The following is a 24,733-nucleotide window of genomic DNA, read 5'->3' as shown; positions in this document are numbered from 1 at the left end:
AAGAATCACAGCACTAGTATATCTCAAATTTCACTGTGGTGGTTTTGTCAAATTACACAAATTTTATTCTGTTCATAGGAAGCAAGCTTCCTTACCTGGAAAATTCATTTCTAAGATCATATATTCCTAAAATCTAAACTAGGAAAAATATTTTCACAAATCCTACTTTCCTGACATGACAGAATTCTTCCTATTTTACATTGCTTTGTCCCAGAAGTGGATTAAGTTGAAGGTAAGGATGGAGGTGGCAGAAAGAAGAATTGTCTCAAGAATGAGACTGTTCCCTGGCCAAATGAAGTCTCTCTTTCTTATGAGCAAGTGACAGCATCCTGACAAGTCCCACTACTTTTCAACGGATGACTAGGGATGTGCTGCTGTCCCAAATCTGTGGTGAAGGACAGATGTGAGACTAAGTGGACTGTTGAAAAATCATCCCCTTAAGCCACATCACTGCATTCTTCTCTCAAGCATCTGATAGAATTCACTAAGGAAAGACAATATAACCGACATTAAGGAAAAATAAAGTATTACTACAGAGCAGCAATGGTAGCTTCTTCCTTGGGAACAGATACTTTTAAAAAAATCAGGACGGAAGTGGGAGGCAAATATACCCAGTGGAATCCCATTTTTGAGCATATATTCTGCATTCAGTAATGGTGTAAGACCAGAAGTAGGATTTGTTGTACTATTTTTCTGGAGGAAGAAGAACAGGCAAGAAGGGGTGAAATACATATTGTTGCCATGTTGAAACAATGTTTTTTCCTTTGCTGGGTCTTCGGGAAGATCTGGGCAGAACCACACCTACAGGAACAGCTACAAGAGAAGTATTTGCCAGCTTGTGGCTTCCAGCAGGTGATGTGTTGCTAGTTTTTCATCCCACTTCAACCACAGTGACATTAACCGTAGACTGAAATCACTCTTTTGCAGGCATACAACACTGCAGTGGTCTGTCACCAATTGTTACAGTCACTCAAGAAAATAATTTTCATCTCTCTTAATGTGGTAGGTATAAAAACAATACTCAGAACCATTAGCATTCACTCAGTCTAACTTATTCCTACACAGTTTGAATATCCTGCAATACACAAACCAGGTATCAAATTTTCCAGAATGATCAATTCCTGCTCCTCGCTTTGATTAATTTCTTACATTCACATAAGCAATCCCTTACTGCAGAACAAAAGTTGAGCCTAAGCCCTTAACCTGTGGGAAAGGAAATGCCAAATTGCTCTTTGTGGTACAAAATAGACATTGCATTCAGTAATAATTCACAAAATTAATTTAAAAACTCTTTCATTTTATAGAAATAGGGTTGTAAATTTTTAAAAATCCCTGAAAAAGAGGCCACTAACTTTACAATGATCTCTATTTTCATTCTCTGTAATTTATATCTGGCACAATATCCTGGCCACTGTGACCTTTTAAAAGGTAGACCTTGTTACCTCACCTGGGATTTTTGGAGGAGCTCTTAAAACATTACTCTTTTAGGCATTACAGGTAAAATTATTTAAAGCCCTGGAGGGAAGAGGGTACTGTTTGAACATGTGAATGGATTTTTGCACTGCTTGAGCCTGTTATGAACAGTAAGGATTAAGTATATATGTGAAATAGAACAAGGCAGATATTTTGGAGGTGTGTAGAGTGATGGGGCAGTAACAAAATAATTAGGCTGAATTCCACATAGCAGTATCTCATACATTAACCCATCAAAGTACCTGACACATATTTATAACCTCAAGGGCTTAAATTCTTCCTCTGAAGTTAATGGAAGTGCTGTGTTGGATCACAACCACGTTGCTCAGCTGCTTCTATGACACACCATCAATGAATTTTTCCCTAAGCACAAAGGCCACAACTGCACTGGAATGGCATGGGTGTGGTATGCAGGGGAAAAAAATAGCAGATGGTAAAACACATTCACTAGACAAATACCCCCTCTTCCAGCAAGATCTATGTAAACCCAGTAGAGGCTACTGCAAAACTGTGTACAGCAGCAAAGGAGTATTTAGACCTTTCTGAAAACATCAAAGTCCTTTAATCAGCATTTTGAATAGGTTGTAAGGACCTATTCCTCCAAGGAATAAATATAATAAATAGGACCACACAGATGTCTATCATTGCTTAGGGGTAGATCCACAAACTTGTTTCTAGAGGAAAAAAGAAGAAGAAATGGTCAAGTATCAAAAGATGAAACATCTTCAATGGACAGAAGCATGCTCATGCATGGCTGAGACTGCCTTGCACTGAGAACTCAAAGAAGTATCTGTTAACACATATAAGATTTCTTGGAAATAGAAATATAGACACTTTCAACTTAGGAGAAAGCTATGAAAAAATCATTAAACTTCTGTCTTGGCATTAATATTACTGAAATCAGATATATCTTTATTAAGATCACACAGAACCATTTAAGTTGGAAAAGACCTTTAAGATCATCCAGTCCAATACATTCTATATTCTACAAAACACCATTTAGTGCACAGTCTAGGGTACCCGGTGTTGTACTTATACGGTGTCCAGACTTTTGAACAAATCCTGCTCTCACAACTTCATTGGTTTTCACTGTGTCAGATCAGGAATGAATTTGGCCCCTGTGTTTACAGATGAAGAGAACACATTGAAAACTTGGCTTAAGTGAGCTACGTCAACAGCATATGACAAATAAAGGCAGAGCTATTTTAGGTAGGAATTATACTATCACAAGAAACCACAGGGCAGTAAGTAAGCATTTGTTTTACAGAAGGGAAAAAGGCATTGATAGAAAGTACCCTTTGAACAGAGGGAAGATAGTTGGGAAAACATGTCAATACCATAAGAGCCCAATCCTAAAGCAGCCAGTCTCAAAGTAAATAAAAGAAGATTTACTCTGAAATCAAACCCTCAGATTTACTGAATTTGAGCCTTCTACTTCAAAAGTTATGTTGTAGAACGTCTTTTTCTTTCAAGTCTTCTTCAAACCAATAGTATTGCAGCATCTGGTATGCGACTGGTAAAATACAGTAACTAAGTACTTTAAGCAGTAAGCCAAATAAAGTGGCATTAGCTCTATCAATAGACATTTTCCCTCCTCTTACACTACGTATTTTAAATAGAGCATATAGTTCTAAAGGGGCCTGACAACATACGTCTAAAGACTGATTTTTCCTGCCTTATTCATGGAATAAGAATATCACTTAGCAAGGCATAAGGAAGGTTTCTGAGGTCATTAACATCTCTAAATAGTGAAAGGTTTAAAACCATGCCACAATGTATTAAAAACAGGAGGAGTCTCTATAGGAAAATTTGTATGTCATAGAAAGTGCAAGAAAAACGTATATAACTGTACTTTCAAAGAAAGCTACATAATGCTGTCTCTTCACACTTGTTATTTTATTTCTATACTGAAACCAGACTTTCAAGGGTACATAGTACCTTTTACTATCAATGACTGAACTGATTTTATAAACATTTCTAAATTTCCACAGAAATAGACACTGTCTAATAGTACATGTGGGGCTAAGCAGGCACCTAGGTTTTTTAAGATGCTTGCCCAAATTACCAGAGAAAGCTATTAAGTCAAAGAGAAAATATACTAATTAAAATATTATATTTATAATAGATATAAATTATAAATTAAATATCTAGAGACTTAAATTTATATATATAATTATAAACATATATAATTATATAATCATTAAAAGATTCAAAAGAAGAAATCTCAAAGTTTGGAAATTCAAGTAGATAGGGCTCTGAATGACATGAATTACTATCAATATTGATTAATACAATTACTTCCTATTTCTAAATACACCACATTGTCCTTTTAAATTCTTATATTCCAGAGGGCTAAAAAAATACAGTATTTTAAATATATTTTAACTATTGATTGTCAGGAAACAGTTTTCAGAGCATTAAAAGTCTGATCTAAAGGGTAGTTCAAAGGGAATTAATAGTTTGAAAAAAAAACCAACCCAAAACAGACTAATAATAAATGTAGGGAAGGGAGCAGGGTGGAAAAGGCAGAAAACTTGGTACCTGCTTTTCCCAAAACCAGACACTTTGCAGTAGCACTATTACACTCTCCAGCAGGCAGTGAATATCTTTTGTTTTGGTTTGGGGTTTTTTTCAGACTTTTCACCATTCTTCAGTGGAATGCAACTTGCAGAGGAAAAAAAACTTTCCTTGCAAATTCCACCTGTAGGTTAAATTTTAAGCTCTTAGGACTAGAGCTTTCATTACAGAACGCTAGCTGTCACACAGGTGAAGTACTGAGGCTAGGACAAAACATGTTGCTTTCATCCATGTTCCTATCAAAAGCCCTAACCTAGAACACAGGCAGGAGGGAATTCTCCATTTTCCCCCATAGGAGCAACAGGAGAAAGTTACCACGGGCAAACTAATTTTACAGGTTTTCATCCTGCTAGCCAACCTCTGAATGATATCTCTTGACATGAACGTTTACCTCGTGCCTACATTTTGTTTTGGAAATGACGCATACAAATCTATTAATGTAAAAGAAGAAAAGAGCAGCTCCAGGAAAGCGTATCACATTGAGATAAAAAGATGTCTTTAAGTATTTTCTTCCATTAAGGAACACTTGTAATTAGCTTGTTTCTAAATATAAGCTACATGCACCATTTTGTAGAACACAGAAGGCAAACTCTTACCTCCTTCTTGGTAAATTCCGGTGGATGGTCATTTTTGTCATCAATAAGAATAGTGGCAGTGGCTGTGCCAGTTAGTCCCACATCAAGACCACCCATATCCTTAGCTTCAATAACTAGCTCGTATTTTGGGCTTTCCATAGTCTGGAAAAGTAAGAGAAAAGGTTAAAAAAACCCACTACAGATTACATACTGCTTTTAATTCACATTAAATAATAAATAAAAAAACCATAAAACTTAATTTGGCCTGATAAAACATAGCGTAGAAATGGATCTGTTATCACAGTGTGTTACCAAAACAACACAGCTTTCTATGAGCTTCAGCTGCTACAATGGGAACCTTGTTTGGAATACAGTATGAAGGAATACAGGTGAATATTGATAAACAGTGCATAATCTATCTTGTTACTTAAGGAGATTAGGAAAGAGGAAAAAAATTAAAATATACCCGCTCTTTAAGAGTAAGCTCTCAATTCAGTACACCAATATTTAGCAAGTTGCTTCATCAGTGTTATGATGGGTATGTAATTAAATACTAATGTCACAATCTACAAATGAATTCACTTTATTAAATCGCATTCATTCTGTATATTAGCATTTAGAATGGTAATCTAAGTTTGCTTCTGTCTAAGAAACAAGAAAGCAGTTTCTAAAATGGACAACGACTGCCACTTATTGTGCAAAGCAAATGGGTAGGTATAGTAACATTAACGATTTACATCTATAATATCCAATACCTATGTCATGGTTACTTATCTGACTGCCTACCTATCGTAGAACCAGATGGCATAGATCCATAGCAAAAGCCATCCTTAATTTCCCTCCCTAAAAAGACAGCCACAAAAAAAAGACAAAAAAAATGCTGGCCACTGCTTTGCAATGGGAATGTTACAGCATTGCTAATTCACCTGTCTTGCACCAGGCATGAAAGCACATCTGTTTGTAAACTGTACAACGGGATAGTAATACATCCCATCAAAAGGAGCTATTATCAGCATCAGAACCTGCTCCCATGGAACTCCGTAGAGAATTTAGACATGGGTTTCACTGGAGACAAGACTGGGCACCTAATGAAAATGAATATTTTTCCCCATTTGTATGGCTGCCTTAGATGGGCACCATCTGCCAAAAGACCATATGTGCTGCCTCGTCAGTGGAGGACACAGATGGGAAAGTGCTGCAGTCACCTTTAAAACTATATGGTAAGAATATTACGTGTGCTCAGGAATGTTTTTTAATCCAAAAATAAGTCTGGATCTCAGGGGCAAAGCAACATAATGATGCCTGAAAGGGTGACTAGGGCACCACTGCCAGAGGGCTTTTTTAACCTCAGACCGGCACTATCAGCCAACTCTGTTTACAAGAACCAAGGCTACATGTCTCTGACATCACTCATCCTATGTCCTTCATCTAACACTTGCCCAGAGAATTAACATGCAGGGAGAAAAGTGGTGTGAAACTCCGTATAGTAACACGGTGATCTCTGTCTACCACCCATACACTGCCTCATAAAGCAGAATCAAGGAAGCTGAAGTTGGGCTTATCCCATAGCAGAAAACGTAGAATCATAGAGTAGTTTGGGCTGGAAGGGACCTTCAGAGGCCATCTAGTCCAACCCCCCTGCAATGAGCAGGGACATCTTCAACTGGAGCAGGTTGGTCAGAGCCCCGTCCAACCTGACCTGGAATGTTTCCAGGGATGGGGCATCTACCACCTCCCTGGGCAATCTGTGCCAGTGTTTTATGACCCTCATAGTGAAGAATTTCTTCCTTATATCTAGTCTAAATCTGCCCTCTTTCAGTTTAAAAACATTATCCCTTGTCCTATTGCTACAGGCCCTATTAAAATGTCTGTCCCCATCTTTCTTCTAAGTCTCCTTTAAGTATTGGAAGGCTACAACCAGGTCTCCCTTCTCTAGGCTGAACAACCCCAACTCTCTCAGCCTGTCCTCCTAGGAGAGGTGTTCCATCCCTCTGAACATTTTTGTGGCCTCTGCTGGACCTGCTCCAGCAGGTCCATGCCTTCCCTGTGCTGAGGGCTCCAGAGCTGGATGCAGTAGTCCAGGTGGGGTCTCACCAGAGCAGAGCAGAGGGGCAGAGTCACCTCCCTCGACCTACTGGCCACGCTGCTTTGGATGCAGCCCAGGACATGGTTGGCCTTCTGGGCTACGAGCACACATTGCCGGCTCACATCCAGCTCTTCATCCACCAGCACCCCCAAGTCCTTCTTGGCAGGGCTCCTCCCAATCCATTCATCCCCCAGCCTGTGTCTTGCCATTTAAAATTTTAAAAGACTTATTTCTCATCTCTAGCTTAGCAATGCAACCTCTCGGGCCACACAATCTTCTCTCTAGCTAAGTGATTTGAAAGCATCCACTAAATGGTGCATTTTGCATCAGGCATTTTCCTGGGTACATCATAATGCCTTTCTTGGAGTGTGTGTAAGGAGATCCCAATTCCTTAGTACTTAGATCTTGAAGAATTTTTAGGCCATGAGAGAAGCAACCATATCATTTGCTCATCAGATCAGCTGCTATGAAGCAATATATTTGCATGTAAAATCAATGAGCCAAGCCAGAAGATCTATTTAATTCTAAAAACATATGGACTACTAGAAAATCAGATGCCACTGCCACTTAGGGGATCCTAAGAAATGTATTTCCTTGTCTTACAGTATTATTGCATGGAATTCATCTCAGAAGGCAGCAAACCCAGAACAGGATGTGGATTTATAACATCATATAAATATATGCAAAGAAATATTACTGACATGTCTCCAACACAAATTCAGATTATAGAGTGGAACAAAATCTACAGTTTTCATGTATTTATTTTCTAAAATGTTTTCAATGTATTAAAACCTGAATGGAGCTTCCTCTGCCTCTGCTAGATGCAACTTTTTCATTATTTCGATTAGGAAGTTATTATTGTATGGAAAACTTGCAAAGTCATTTATCACTTTATGTTTATGAGCCTCTTTGCTCAGAAAGAGGCCCGTTTTTACCCACAAATTGGCCTTTTTTCCTTTGAAAACTGTCCCATTTTCTATTGAAAGCAAGCCCATTTATGCTAGAAATTGTGTCTACTGCAGCAGAAATTTCTGTGATAGGAGTCCAATGTTTAAGCTCTCCACGGAATGTGAAAAACATTGAATTTCGAGTAGTATTTCATATCATTATGAACACTTCACACTTTCCTGCTATGCAGCACTTTCTACATCTAGTTCTGTCACCAAATATTTGCTTTGTTAGAGAAAGCAACTCCTAACAGATCCAAACCCAAGAGCAGAGGCATGTTCCCATCAGATGCTCTCTTTACACTAGGAGATTACATGTAAAGGACTTCTTAGCATTTCTCATACTTCTAGCCCAGTTAATTCAGGCACTAGTAGCAATTATTTGGATCTGTGCGATTTATCACACTACTGGTAAATCCTGGGACATGGCAGTGGGGATCTGTGGACAGAGCATGGGTCCCTGTGCTCTTACTAACCCTGTTCCTCAGCTGATGACACCGAGGAGGGCCAGGGTCTGTGCTGGGCATTCCGCAGGGCTGCAGTGCAAGCTGTCGTGGCAACTCCTCGTCTCTTCCCACTTCACAAGGCTCACATCTTTTACCCCAGCGTGGTCTCTCCCTGCACTTGCTCCCACCTTGCGAGAAATGAGTGCTGCTGGAGGGGGGCAGTGGAGGAGAAAAGCAGCCTTCTTTCACTTTCTCCATCCCTGTTACACCGTGCAGGTTAGGGATAAACACAGCACCCCACTATCGGTAGCATTTTGGGACCCCATAGTCACTCAGACTGCTGTCCCACCATGACATTGCCTGTCCCCAAATCCAGGCCCCCTGCTTCTCGAAGCAGTGACCTAGCCCCTGAAGCACACTCTTGCAAAAATAATTAAATCAATACCATTTGGATAGTGAGATGTTAGCAGTATAAATATGTAACAACTCTCAACAAAGTGGATATACAGCTAAAAGGGATAACAGATTATTTTAATAAATGAACATTAAGTCGCTGTTTGTGTGGCTTATTATTTATCAACTGCGACTTTGTGGAGTGTAACACTGTTGAGAAGGTTTGTATAATTACAGCAGGAGAACCATCCCTTTCCCCATAAATTTTCACTCTAGTCATTTAGCCACGGTAGGGGTGACACTGGAAAATTGTTTGATTTGCCAAGGAGGTGAGCTGTGTCTTGAGAGTTTTTCTTTGAGGGTCCACCCACTGCCATTCTCACCAGTGTTAACATTCCCATCAGATTTCACTCCCCTGCTGCCTTGCCATAACTGGTTCAGCACTGGTAAGCAACGAGAGGCTAGAAAGGCACTTTTTCAGATTTCAGATTCCTGACGAAGCCAGCAGGATCTAATCACAACAGAGAGAAATAAACAGTTCAGTGCAGATACACACAGGTGGAACAAACCAAGTGATTACTTTTAGGTAATGCTGAATGAAACCAGATAATTTTCTGCTGAGTCTTAATCTTTTAATATTTCCTACAGATACAAGAAAAAACTATCAGTGACTTAAGAGAAGCAAGCCATGGCTAGTATTTCACATCACCAGCAGTAACAGTCCAAGTCTTGTTATGGCTGCAAGGCATTCACATGCCATTTAAATTCAGCTGGAATTAACAACATCTTCAGTACAGTAGGACTCAAAATGTAATATGGAAACAAATGGAACTACTTGCACAATTACAAGAAAGGTTTAGGACCATTAGGTGACCACTGGTGTTTTCAAACACGTCCAAGTCCTGAATTTCCAGTTACATACGTGGACTCTCAGAGCCTTGGTATTGCCAGAACAACAACAAACCCCCTCTCTGCAACTTCAGGTGTCCAAAGCTTTTAGAAGGGTGACCAATGTATCTCTTCTTGTTTATTTATCTGGGAAGGAAGTGCGATCACTCAGGACGTTGCTTTCGCTGAGGCCTGGCTTTTACTTCCATCTATCTTTAGACGTTCAAATTAAGTGTCTACTTATCAGAGCATCGCTGCCATAGAGTCAAAGGAGAGAAGCCATTTCTGTATTTGTCTGCACTCTTGTAACAAAGACCTCTTTTTGCCATTGACACCTTTAGCAGATATGACTAAATCTAATCTATAAAGTTGGGATATAGATCACACATGGATGAAAAGCACTTCATTCTGGCTGAAAATTGAAATCCTGGTCACTGTTAGAGTCAGTCAGATACAATGTACATCAGGAAGCCTATTTACTAAAATAATGCTTTCTGTTTTTCCAATACAACTATCTAGTTATTTTCAGGAGTTAATATATTTTCTGGAAGGACACACTATGGGGTGTTTGTAAATCTGTTTGCAAATGGTTTGAAGCTAAACTAAGAAGAATTTGGATTGAGGCTTAATCTTCTTTGTAACATGTGAGGATGGACTGGGTTCAGAATTTTAGGCTACTTTAGTCTTTTATTTAATCTGTAATTCAAAGATGTTTAAGCAAGAGTTCAACATGTTTTTTTTGTAGATCTTCACAACATTGTTTTTACTACCAGTATTTAAACTACATGTAGGGAGGTTGAAAAAGAATAATTTTGGAAAAATATCATTTTTTCTTTTGCATTTATTCACATTATCAGCCTGATACCCAACCCAGTATATTTTGTAGTTTGTCTTTTAGTGAGTTTTAGGATCCTGCTAAGGATTTCAGGCTGTGAATCCCTGTCTTACATCAGCGCTCAGCTAAAAGTTGCAAATAGGCACCAAAGTCTGGAAAACAACAGGACTCCAGAAACACTCTCTTCAGTGTTTCCTCCTGGCTGGGTGTCCCCCATGTCTTTAGCTAGGTCTTCACCCAGTGCTCTCCAGTCATTGTAAGACAGCTATGAATTACATGTCCAAAAAAGGACACACTTAGTATCACAACACCCAACCTTCATTGGGGGCTTCAGTGTTTCATCTAGAAAAAGCTGGGGACCACAGAAATTCCTGAATTCACATAAAGTACTCAGTTGCTAAGATCAAAACAAACACTGTTTGGGAAGTGAACACCACACAAACTGTTCAAAACTCCTGCAAGGGTTTTAAGTATCCATTCAGGCTATCTTAATACTTATTACCAACAGAGAGGGTTTTTTTACTATTTTGTGGATACTAGTATTTTCTATAATAACAGAACAATGCCTCAACACTTCTATTTATAATTCTGTTTATAAATTATGTCTTCATACATAATACTGTATCAGTAGTGTGCTACCATATCATAGTCATTCCTAATGCCTTTATAATATAATGCTAACCAGAAAGAAAAATTCTTAGGATTTAAATAATTTCAGTTCATGCTAAATAAATGCTTGTGTTCATTTAAGATGATAATTGCCTACAGTATGTACTGAACATGTCCTATTAAGACATAATCAATGTTCTTGTTGAGTAACAATATCAACATTGAATCTAACATTGTTCCAGAGGATGCTGTCAGGATTTTGACAAACGAAGAATAAAAAACGGAAGCAATGTGACTATTAACAGCTCTAACAGACATAATGCTTTTATAATTATAATATCAGCATTTATTCTAAATGCCAATTGCTGCTGCCTAAAAAGGGCAAGATACACAGAGGCTTTGCATTCAGAGCTCGAGTTACAGTGTGATGAATACAAAAACCCAAACAATTTTGTAATGTAAATCCTCTTTAGCTCACCAATTTCCAATTTTTATATCATAAATGAAGGTCTACAGTTTAATCACTATAACAATGTACTTCTGTTATGATGAAAATCAGTATCTATTTACTATGCATAGGAGATACATAGTTCATACGTATATCTGGAAGCAAAAGGAAGACTAAATTTTCTCCTTCAGCAGTTGCTATTAAAAAAGGAAAAACATTGCTCCAAAGTGCTTGATACAGATAGGTTTCCTGGCCAGAGATATTTGTTAATATATAATTCTTGATAATTCCATCAAGAGGAGATCTGTAACTATGCAGGATGTATAGGATCAAGACTTTAATTCTTCATAATGCTGACATAACTATAGGGCTGATACACATGGATATGTGTTTTATATTTTACATGGAAATACAGGAACTGTATGTGCATGGTTCCAATATCTTGTGTAAAATTATCAGTTTTGACTGATATGCAAATTAGGATTTAGGGTTGCCATTGAATTCATATCATTTTGGAGAATGCTGTCAACCATGATAGGGTGACAAGTGTTCCTCTGAGAAATATTAGAAATCTGTAGAGAAAAACTATTTACTGCTCATTTACTGTACAAACACGTGCATCTCGGCTCTTATATACAAGCATCACAGTATTTGTGCAGACATTAACTTCACTTAAGGAAGCATTCGTACATTGAGAATGTTATTGATAAGGAATTTCTCCTTGGGTAGAGACCACAAATTTCTAGGACAGAACAGTGATTGAAGCTGCATTTAGTAGGAGATATTTCCATTTAAATTATTATTGTTAATTAGGCTACTACCAAAAATAAGTCCTGGGAAGAGAGCAAACATTCAGTATTCTAAACAAAATCCTTAATTATCATAAAAGATATAACACTATTGAAGTTAGTACCCCTACACTGATTGTTACCAGCCAAAGATACTTCCCTGAGTATAATTTGTTTGGAACAGAGAGGCACATGGATCTGCAACAGCTACGCACTAGATGCTCATAGTTTGGAAAAAGAAACGTTTTCCATGTCCACTGTGTTAGAAGTATAAAGTACTATAATAATTTTGAATAGCAATGGAAAATAAGAATCACAATGTCCTAAGGAAAATACTTGCTGTCAAATGTCATTAAATTATACTTTTTTTTTTTTAAACAAAAGCTATGTTTCATCTTTCCTTCTGGACAAATGTATGTAATTTCACTTTTTATTTTCCCAGGAAAAAAATTCACTTGTTCCTCATAATTAAACAGTACTGCAGAAACCTTTCATTCCACTGTGAAAGCATCAATTATTACGTAACTTCTCTTGCTGATTTTAGACCATTTAATCGCTCTATTATTATTACATACTCAGAGGTGTCAGAAATACAACTACGACACTCATGTCACCTAAACCTTCTGCCAGCAGCAGACAATAGCTATAGGGAGTGTCTACTCCCCAGTACTAGATCTGAATAAAGAAAAGAGAACTATGTTATAGTCTATATGTAACTATAGGCCCTGATATATGCAAACATACCCTTTGTGTTTACATGTCACTAAGACTATCATTACTGCCATACCCTTCCAAAGATTGTCCTGAGTTTAAAGAACACATATAACCATGATTGCTAGACCTGAGCTCCTCCGAGCTCTGTGTTATATGGTAGTCCAACTCATTACCTGAAAGCTCGCTGGAGTTCGCACACCCTTCCCACAGCCACAGACATACCCTTTAGGAGATGAAGCATGTAATTCAGAGGGAGGTGGGTTTGGAGGCTAAGGCAGCTGTAAGCTTATTTTGGAATAGCTACACACAAACATAATTTGGCCATGAAGCCTGCCTAGGTTGGAGCATCCTTTCCATTATCCATAATTCTCCACAGCTCTCATTTTTCACAAAGGGACATGCTGCCCTAACATACCTTCCCATGTGCTGCATATTCCTAACGTTAGCATTTCCCCTTTCACAGTGCTTGCATCAAAATGAACCCTCAACTCTTCTTGTACATGAAACGCCTAGCATTCTGCTAGCCTGGTCCTTTAACATAGCACAAAAACATTGCTGAAACCATGGCATTACATCTATTCCTTATTGACTATGTACCTACCAGTGTTTATGTTCTGATTTTTGATGCTGGAGAGAAAACACTGTATGTAATTCACATTAATTAATTGCACCCAGATAAAAACTATTGATGGAGTGTGTGGCAAATAGTTTCCCTGATGCATAACACTTTCCAAGCCTTAACTTATTGAAAACGGTAACAATGCTAATAAGCAAAACCTTCCAAGGACTTTTTCATTAAAATCAGAACGTAAGATCAGAAATGTTAACAATCTAACTGACTGTTGTAGGAGCCACCATTCTCCCCAGTCCTGATTAACATGCTTGTAAGGGAACTACTTTGCAAAGGTAACAGTTTGGACAGAGCATATCAACAGAGCTTTGTCTCAGAATAAATAAATGTCTGCATCAGCACACGCTGCTGGATGAGGGAAGGTAAGATTCAGTTCTCCTGTCTGAACAGGACATTCAACCTGCTTGTCTCGACTACTTCAGAAAGTACTGAACCTCAACCTAGCTGTCAGGAGCACTTGAGATAAGAACACCCATCTGGATTACAGATATTTATTTCAAAAAAGCTTTTTTTTTCCAAATGACTATGCTTCTGTAACAAATGTTCTTTGCAACAAATCAATACATTTCCATAAAAACTGTTCTCCTGTAATATCCAATCATCTCTATTTGCAGTGTTAATTATATATTTCATTTTAACAGTCACAATTTGCAATTCAAATAATCTGCAGACCAAAAGATATTTGCTGAAAAAATGTTCAAATAATTTTCAGCCATTAACACATTAGAGCTGTACAATCTGTTTGCAGACAATTTGTGAAAAGAAAGAAGGGCAAAGTTGCTCTAATAAATTACTAGTTGCAAATTATTGGATCATTCTTAGTCCCTACCATAGGTAGAAATTAGTCTATTTAAATCCAAAAACATAAAAGGAGAGACAAGTTTCTCCAACACAGTAACCTACTATGGTTATCAGTAGAGACAGCTTTTCAAATATCTCTATACTAAAATACCCCTGCCAAGAGAATGCCCTAAGTATATGAAGGGTGTAAAGGTCACATAATAAGGATCAGTACACAGAGATTAGTGAAGGTGTTCTGCTGTAACTTTAAGAGGAAAAAAAGCATGAGCAACCCCCAAAGCGTTCAAGCCTGAAAAGGTCCTCATCCTAGCATAAATCAGCACAGCTCCACGGACTTTAAAGGGGCTACCCAAGCTTATTTACAGATTTATTAAGCTATAACTTACCATGTTTGTGAATGAACATGCACATATGCTTTCATACCACAATATAAGATGCTTGTGTCTTCTGTAAAACTGGCAGGTTCCCACAGATTTGCATTTAAAACAAAGCAGAACTAAGTGCAATAGGCTGCCTTCCAAACCATCATGGCATCCAGAGCAAGAAAGCCAAAGGTCCCAAAACAAAGACTTTGAAAAAAAGCCCCCGAAATCTTCAAAACAGGAGGATGAAGGTAGTATTTCCTGCCTTGTTGCAGGTATAATCACATTAGAATTAGGGAAATCTTGTTCATCAGTAATCGCAAGAGGGTGTCTGTGCCTGTGTTTGCACAACACAGACTCCGGAAACTAATGAGAAGTTCTAAGCATTTAACCCATTGCGGAGGGGAATCAATCCATGGTATAAATATTTCATACAACAGCAATAACATGCAGCTGGTCAGTACTCCCTCTGCCTACTGGAAACAAATTGCTTTCCTAAATTGTGTGGACAGCAGCCAACGTCAGTCATCAGTGATCTCATTGATAAACACAAATTGTACCTGCAGCCCTGAAACAAGGGAATCCTTCACAGAGCAAAGAAACAAAAGGCTCTGTCAAGCATGCTTATCAGTGCTTGAATTTGCTCCTCCTGAGTCTGGATCAGATTCAAGAAGCCCTAGAGCGTTCCCTGCAGGCTTCAGAGGAGGATACTGAACAGTTCTGAAAGGTAAATACTGCCTTTTGCAGAAGTGTGTCCCAGAAAAGGCATCTCCAAAGCAGGGACCAAAAAAGGCTGGAGTTTTATCTTCTGGAGGTGCCAAGAAGCAGGTCTGAATAAGGCAGATGTAAAACTTGAAGCAGTTCAACCTAAGCTTATTCCCAACACCTCTCATTCCTCACAAAATCAGCTCTGAACCAAGAAACAAACCAGTAACGTAGCTTAAATCCTGGACACTATAGGCCTCTGTACTCCCAGACTGTACTTACCAGCACAAATTTTGAAGGAACACATTGCAGGAAACTAAATGAAACCTAATGCTGATTGTTTTATTTTCTGCCATCATCAAGCAATCTATCATCTCAGCAGAGCTGAATTTAGATTAATCAAGTTTATACCACTGAGATCTGCCTGGATGCCAATGCAACACTTGTACCAATCTACCTCATCACTTTAGACATCACAGACCTACACAGTGCCCTTCACCTTTTCATCACAGAATCACTAGGTTGGAAAGGACCTTCAAGATCATCAAGTCCAACCATTAATCCAGCGCCACCATGTTCCCTAAACCATGTCCTGAAGCGCCACATCCACATGTTTTTTGAACACTTCCAGAGATGGCGACTCCACCACCTCCCTGGGCAGCCTGTTCCAATGCCTGACCACCCTCTCGGTGAAGAAATTTTTCCTAATATCCAATCTAAACCTCCCCTGGCGCAACTTGAGGCCATTTCCTCTTGTCCTATCACTAGTTACTTGGGAGAAGAGACCAACACCCTCGTCGCCACAACCCCCTTTCAGGTAGTTGTAGAGAGCAATAAGGTCTCCTCTCAGCCTCCTCTTCTCCAGACTAAACAACCCCAGTTCCCTCAGACGGTCCTCATAAGACTTGTGCTCCAGACCCCTCACCAGCTTCATTGCCCTTCTCTGGACACGCTCCAGCACCTCAACATCCTTCTTGTAGTGAGGGGCCCAAAACTGAACACAGTATTCAAGGTGCGACCTCACCAGTGCCGAGTGCAGGGGCACAATCACTTCCCTACTCCTGCTGGCCACACTATTCCTGATACAGGCCAGGACGCTGTTGGCCTTCTTGTCCACCTGGGCACACTGCCGGCTCATATTCAGCTGGCTGTCAACCAGCACCCCCAGGTCCCTTTCCGCCGGGCAGCTCTCTAGCCACTCCTCCCCAAGCCTGTAGCGTTGCATGGGGTTGTTGTGGCCAAAGTGCAGGACCCAGCACTTGGCCTTATTAAACCTCATACAGTTGACCTCAGCCCATCGATCCAGCCTGTGCAGATCCCTCTGCAGAGCCCTCCTACCCTCCAGCAGATCAACACTCCCACCCAACTTGGTGTCATCTGCAAACTTACTGAGGGAGCACTCAATTCCCTCATCCAGATCATCAATAAAGATATTGAACAAGACCGGCCCCAGAACCGAGCCCTGGGGAACACCGCTTGTGACTGGCCCCCAGCCGGATTCAACGCCATTCACCACAACTCTCTGGGCTCGGCCATCCAGCCAGTTCCTCACTCAGCGAAGAGTAAACCCATCCAAGCCATGAGCCGCCAGTTTCTCCAGGAGAATGCTGTGGGAGACGCTGTCAAAGGCTTTACTAAAGTCCAGGTAGACAACGTCCACAGTCTTTCCCTCATCCACTAGGTGGGTCACTTGGTCATAGAAGGAGATCAGGTTGGTCAAGCAGGAATCAAATACCAAATCCTAAATGGATGTTCAGGCAAGTCAAATTCATTCAAATGCATCTAGTTGATGATAGCAATCGCAGAGAAAGCTGCTTGACCACATGAAGGGTTTGTATATACTGGTGCTTCAGCTCTGATCACCAAAGACCTTTTGAAGTGAACTTTCCCATTGTTTACACTTAGTACACTCCAGTTTGCATCACTGAGTGTGTGGCAACTGGATTTCTTTCAGCTGAAATTCAACCGGAGAACGTGACCTGGCCATCACCTAATTCTTTCCAGTCATCAGTGTGATTCAGTCTGGGGGACCAGACTAGAGCTGTCTGAAGTGAAAAATTACACTGTACAACATGGATGGCAGGTCCTCAGCATGAACTATTTTGCTCTACAGATCTGCTTCTACTGGTCTACTGCTAAGAAATAGCCTTACAATCCACAATAAACTAATGAGCTACGGAGCTTACAGTATCTAAGTAGTGACAGCAACCTCTTACACCAGACCAGGGAAGGAGACAACAGCAGGAGATAACCAGTAGATGCCCTCAAGTTCCAAAGGCTATGGCACAACAAGAGTGTGGCAGTTGCAAGACAAGGATGAACCATCTGATAAACCATCTGACAGTACCTGATGCAGAGGCTTTTCAAGTAGGTTCTTCATCCTTACTGCCAAAGAACACCTCTAGATCTACAAAAGCTTCACATTATTCCTGTGCCCAGTGCATACCAAAGAATGTGAACAAGGCCGTTTGTTCACTAAGGTCTGTGACTGATCTCTGGGAAACAGGTTTCCTGAGGATCTTTGTACAGCAGCCGAAAATGAAAGTTTTCCTTGAGTTTCAATTTATGATCATCTAAACCAATATTCTCTGCCTAGGTAATAAAAGATAATAAGTTTTATGATACCTCCCCTAATGCCAAGTCTTTACATAATCTGTTATCAAATGAATCAAAATGAAGCTTACTGGGTTAACATCAGAAATCACATTCTCACAAATTAGGTGCACTTAGATTATATTTCCCTCCATAAACATTCCAATTCCCACAACAGAAAGCAATGTTATAAAGGTCAGGATGGAAATTGTGTTTCTGCTGTGTAATCTGCTTTGCAAATTTGTACCAGTGGTCAAAATACCCAGAAAACTCAATTACTGACTTGCTATGACAACCATACATCAGCAGACCTAGGCAGACAGAGGTTATTTCTAGAATTAGTACCCTAACACAAAAAACATATTCTATGATTCCAGAGGTACAACCTTTGCCTGATGTTTATATTGTTAAATATTAATGGAAACACTATCTATTATTTCAGGCATATTATCAGGAACATAATATTCTATTTAAATAGGTGCCTTATGAGTTGAAGGAGGAGAAAATCCTCCACATCTGTTTGAACCATTTACCATTTAAATGTGGTATTCTACTCAAAATAGTTATCAAATGTTACTTTTAATCACTATTATAATTTTTCCTTTAACTTTAATTTTTTATGCAAATCTTACTTTAGAGTTTAGTGTTCTATTGCCAGTAATAATTCCAGGTAGCTTTTGAAATAAAGGATCCTGCTGAGAGTGTAATGAATCAGTAAATGATACTAGCTTTGCCCATGGACAAAAACAATTCTAGTGGCTGCATTTATACTCTCGTTGGGTTATACCCACAGAATACAAATTGATCTAATTCTAAATCATCCAAGGGAAAATGATGTAAAATGGATTTCAATTACACTATTGCCATTTTACAAAAAAAGCTTATCACACTATGGGGTGAAAAATCAACCCCTCCACAGGATTTATGTTCCGATGAAAGATGTAACAGTGGAATTTTCCATTTAAAATTTCTGCAGTCAATTTAATTCTTTTGTTACTTAATCCTACATATCTTTTTATCAGCTTCCTTTCATGATAAAAACTAATTAAATGCCTTATTTGGAATTCCTATACTTTCTGCCTTGGTTAGTAAGTTCTATTTTTGCTAAACTTTAATAATCCTACGTATATCTCCTAAGAGCATCCACCAACAAAACAGCTTCCCCTGCCCTAAAGTCAGGCTTTGTTTTCTTGCAATCAAACCAAGATTTCTAGGTTATTCTCACTTTTAGACTTAGTCTGTCACTGCCTTGTGCAGATTTACGCTGCAGTACAGTTGCTTTTGGTAAACAATAAGGGATGTTAACCTGCTACAGGTTGCCCCTTTTACAAGTTTATGTCTGTGCGCTAGAACTGTACACAGTTTCTTTCTGTAAATCAATCTTCAAAAGCTTTTCACATTCACTATAAAAGAAATAATAGATTTCTAATTCATTTATTTTATTAGCAATACCAAGATACAATCTATTTACAATATGAATTTAGTATGGTGACCTAGAGGAAAACCAATAGAAAACAAGCATAAAGAAGTAAGTGTGAGAAGATGATGCGTGCAGAATAATTTTCCTTTCAAGGATTTTGGAAGATTCAATAAATGCATAGCTCTTTGGATAAATAGAAAATCTCACAAAAAGGCATACTCATCAAAACACTGGTAGATACTTGACATAAAATATAGGACACATTGCTTAAATGATAAGAAATAATACCAAGGTATAAACTTGACTTCCCTTCTGCGGAATCCAGCAGCTGTATGTTCTTTTAAATGTTTAGCAGAGTAGTTTTCTGGCCCAAAATCTTGCTCAAGACTTTGTCTTGGTGAAATACATTTTGCTTTCTAGGAAGTATGTTATGTTTTTATTCATTGCAATGCCATAATATTTGTTAAGAAATTTGCCTGAAATAATAGCATTCTTAAACAGTAAATATTTAGCTAATTTTTGTCTGCTTTCCCCCCATGACACTTCATGGGGGGAAATATAATATAAAATAGTAATAATAAAATACTAAAATATGTATGTCAGGTTCCTGAGGACCTGTTATCCTGGTCTTCCTGTTCAAGGAAATATTCTGCTAGGTCTGAGATGTGACAGATCAGTAAGGCTTATGGTGGTCATCCTCACCAAGAGATCAGCAAAGTTTATGGGAAAGTTCTCTTCAGCTTCAACAGCTTTGGGTGACACATTCTTACGGGAAGCAGATTGTACAACTATCTCCTCAGGTAGAAACACTCATCAATGCAATCTTCATTTTAATCATTTGATCATTTTAATCAGGACATTGCGCTAGCAAAAGTCCTAAGAAATCTTATGTGCTCTGCTTTAATAATGAGACATTAGTTAACCTTTTATAATATTGCCTTATTGTAACTGTTTTACATCACGTATAAAGTAACTTATTGAAATATACAGGACTGGTACAAATAAAGTTATAAGGAGCTAAGACTGCACAGCATATTTTGTATTAGATATTGTACTAAAATATTCTTCATTCATGCTACTCAGTGTCAGAAATTTCTTGAGGCCTGTTATTCTACAAAGTGATTTTATACACAACTTTCCTTCAGGAGAGTTCCCAAAACATACTGTAAAAAAAAAAAAATTGATAATTTGCAGAATTAAGAAAGGAATAAAGATAAGAGTTAATGACCGAGAGAAATCCACTGTTTTGTATTAAGGAAGGACAAACTGCAATTAAGTGAATAACATCTACCATCATGGAGAGATAGAGGGGAGGTGAATATATGAGGTAGGATATGAGTGGACATGGGGGTGAACAGAGGTCAAGGAACTACAATGGAGTGCGTCTGCAGAGTTCTGTGAACTTGCAGTCCCATTTCCAGGCAGTTCTTGTAGGCTAAAAGCAGTAAAATCAACAAAGCAGAGAATGGTATGAGAGGCACTGCTAGCAGGAAAAGAAGTGGGAGGAAAGAATACTTGACTCCCTTGAGGAACTGGGAAGAGACATCCATAACATTATTAAAAGAACTTTTCAAAGCTAGAAAGTGCAAAATTGTAGCTGTATCTGTGGATTTGAGAAGCACTACCGTGCTCAGATAAGCCATGGAAAGCACTGGGCCACAGGGACAGTTTTCAAAATCATAATCCTGTCCTGTTCCCCTTGTTTCTTGCTATGAACGTGAACGATTAGTATTTGCTACTTGTCCAGCTGCATATCGAGCTCCATGTATCTATGGCATGGTCTTGAATTGTTCATTTTGGTTGTCTCAGCTCTGCCAAATCCCCATCCATTTGCTCTGGAGAGGTATGTGTTCAGTGCCTGCTTACTCCTGTATGCCTGGAGGCCTGATCCAAGTAGCATGCATGTCTGAAGGGATCCATACATCCCTGTATTCCCCAACATGGCATTTCAGCGTAGCTCATATGGCAGAAGACAGATCGAGAACTATAGTACAGATAAAGTCTGGCCATAGTCCAAATGTTTTGATAAGCAAGTCTGCGCACAAGCAAGGCAAGAGCTTTTAATACAATGAAACAAACTGGGTCAAAATCCTTTCAGTGTAGTGCATCTTAAGACACATGTACATAAAAGTAATTTTGTATTACTGTCTGACATCTCATAAAGATTTGCAATTATGCCAAATAAGTGACTGATGCACCTTTTGAATTCCCTACAGATCAGCATTTTCTGTGTCTAGAATGTATACCAGGGGAATGTATGAAACCCACAACTCATATTTAAGGATGCCCTTCAACAGCTGTTGGACCAACAGTACATTTGATACTGACCTTAGTCAGACCAAGATTTAATTCCTGGCCTTTATGCAGGTCAGAGATTAGGCATCATTTTGGAATGCCCCACAACCTTTACTGAATCTAACAAACTCTTGTTCACATAATTAATTCATATGCACAAATCTCCTACAGAAACCAACAAATGAGTCAGAGTTGCAAAATCAGGTTCATGTCCTGGAACCATTTTTGGAAAAAGGAAATCAAAGTGGGCATGGCAACTGTAAATCTAATGGGATTTAAATATAATTAATATTGAATACTAAAAATTAGGGTGTATAATCATAATGACAATTCAAGCTTAACAAGAGTGGGACAGTAATGAAAGTATTAAAAGCAATACCCTTTTTCTCATACTCTCAACGGGAGTGTTTGAAACTCTGATTTAATACAAATCCACTATTTGAACGGAGATTAACAAATATTAGTCTCATTATCAATTTTAATATTATTTGCATAAATTTTATTGAGAGAGGAAAAAAGCAATAGAGAAATTCCAAATTCACAAGAAAACTGCAAAATAGTATTGAATTTTCTGCTGCCTTAAAAGCCTATCTAGGTCACTTTAAGTTAAACAGATTTCTAGAGGCAGAAAAAGCTGAGTTAACATTACAATAAACGGAACTGATTGGAAAGGAGGCTACAAGTAAAACAATTAGCTTAATAAACAGATTCAGAAGATACTTTTAAGATTATTGCTTTTGTCAAATATTCAGCATTTTAAGCCTGGTAAGATCCTGTTTTTAGAAGTATGAATGCAATTACTGGTGAAAATATAAAACAAAATTTGTATTAGATATGTGATAACTTATTAAAGCAGAACTATGGTACACAAACAAAAGTAAAGTAGAATAAAAAAAATCAGCACCTATGTTTCTCGCTCTGGGAATTCAAAGGCTGGCAACAGATTATCAAGGCAGAATTCAGTTATTTTTCAGTATTCTCTCTCTCCCTGAGCTTTGCCTTCTCTACATCTATCCCTATTTCTCAAATATTTCAAAGGCACTGAATGAGAAACTCGCACATGCAGCTGTTCTTCCTGACAGGAGGGATATCACAATGGGAGACAAAATTGAACAAGGTTATCCCTCCATGGGAGTGAAACTCCAGGCTTGATGAGTAACTGTTGAACGAAATGCAAGTTTCTCAACTAATAATGATACATGTAACATGTTAAAAACTATCTGTAAGTTCTGAATATGCCCTGGAGCACAGTGTGTCCCAGGATGGATGTGTTACACTTTCTTGGGACTTAGAAATGCAATGAACTCAGCTATTAAGATAATCTCTCCTTAATAACCAGTTAAGTTGTCAGTCGCACAACGCCAGTGCCTCAGGATGGGGACCACGAGAACAGTGCAGAGGAACTCCCACACTGCTGTCTGAAGATGGCTCCAGCTGAGTCCAGTCTGGAGGCATACCGAAACATATATAGTGCAAGTGGAGCTTTGCTTGGCACAAGCTATATTATTTGCTTAAAAACGTTTTTTTTGTGAAGGAGGCCCTACAAGAGGGTGTCAGAGGATGAGTTTGGACTCCGCTGATTCTTCTGGACTTAAGCTTTTGCTCTGTTTGTAGGACAGGCTAGGTAAAACAGATTTATAATATCCACAGAGTTTATCAGACACATTCTCTTTTTCAGGGTATTCTGATTCCAGGTGGTGAAAAACAGCACCAAATAGCACCCATTTTAGTGGGCATTCAGATCATTCATCATCCTGAGTAGACCACTGAACCATACCCACAGAGATAACTAACACCTTGGTAGTGCATAATTCAGAATGGAAAGTTTCCCTTACAGTACTTAGCAGAGGAGCACTTTAAAGGAAAATACTACAGCACAAAGAAAGGAAAATACACATTTTTTTAAGGTGCTTTCCAAATAATAGCAAATTACAAAGTATTTTATGATCAGTCCTGGAAAAATTAATAGTTGAGTTTAATTAATATTTTTGAGATGTGTTTCCACAGAATCTAAGTATTTTAACCAGAATTTTACACAGCTGAGACATTCCTCCATCAATATTTAAACTAGACAGTTGATCATCTCTGTTGGATGGAATATAACTTCTCCAAAACCAGCCTGAATTCTACTCTTAAAGTTTATTTACCCTTAAAGACGCCCTGTTTACCAGCTGTCAAAGTATTTGGTCCCGACAGTGTCCAGAATAGCACCGGACAATTATTGTGAAGAACAATGTATCTCTCGACCTGCAGGGATCAAAAGAAATACTACACTATCTTTGACTTTAACGTAACTGGTAGCATTTTTTGCCAGCAATCCCAGAAACAATCGGCTACTAATAAAGGCACCTCCAAATAGAATGCTCTGTTCAAGGGAAACTATTGCAATATGCAGTGAAGACTCAGCCAGGATGGCTTCAGTTCCACTTGGGAAGCTAAACCCAGCAGGCACCTAGTTCTACCTTCTCACGCATGCACTGTCAGTCGGAACTGCACATGGGCTGCTAGTGTAAGGTATCCAGTGCCTTGATAATTCACATGCTGCTGTTCCATTCACTCATTTCCCTGTGCAGACAAGTTACCAGGAAATACAATTTGCTCATGATTATAAAATGAGATCTCTTTATTACAGACTAAAAAGGAACAGGAGAAAGCCTATAAAGAAAGGTTACACACACTTACAGTGACCCTTCATTATCTCCCATGTAGGCAGTTGTATGGGTTCACCTCCATGAACATATGTAGGAAATAACCAGTATTGGTTAAGCAACTTTAAAGAGAGTAAGGGCTTCAACCTTACAAGCACCTTTTTCGACAGGACTTTTTTATCCAAGCCTTGCACTAAAGTAAGGATTTAGCTACTAAACAACATACTATTTAAATCTATGACAGAGCAATATGCTACTCTTACTGTGCATAGCTGTCTATTTAGCATGCAGCACAATAACCAGAAGTACTGAAATGTGTCTTTACATGACAATCCTGATGTCCACCACAAACATCCATTAACTGGATACAGCAGCACCCCACAGACAGGTTAATAGCAACAATGATAAATGACGTGACCAAGGTCATGCTGAGAAACGCTCATAGACTTAGAAGTAGATTGAAAGAGTTCCAGTTCCTAGTCCATAACTCTAACCACTTC

General features: G+C 38.7%; 1 protein-coding gene across 1 annotated transcript in view; it reads right to left on the bottom strand.

Annotated features, from left to right (window-relative positions):
* The window catches only part of CDH13 (cadherin 13), a gene marked incomplete at both ends in the record, with an annotated part of 495,274 nt that overhangs the window by 73,221 nt on the left and 397,320 nt on the right, over positions 1-24,733 (bottom strand). Inside the window, one exon of the mRNA XM_082005778.1 lies at positions 4,647-4,787. Within this exon, the coding sequence (XP_081861904.1) occupies positions 4,647-4,787 (141 nt within the window). The remainder of the gene's footprint in view (positions 1-4,646; positions 4,788-24,733) is intronic.

Source organism: Phaethon aethereus (genome assembly GCF_964289735.1).
Source record: "Phaethon aethereus genome assembly, chromosome: 13".
NCBI lineage: Eukaryota > Metazoa > Chordata > Aves > Phaethontiformes > Phaethontidae > Phaethon > Phaethon aethereus.
The sequence above is the reverse complement of the archived record's forward strand: the minus strand, read 5'-3'. Positions and strand labels throughout refer to the sequence as shown.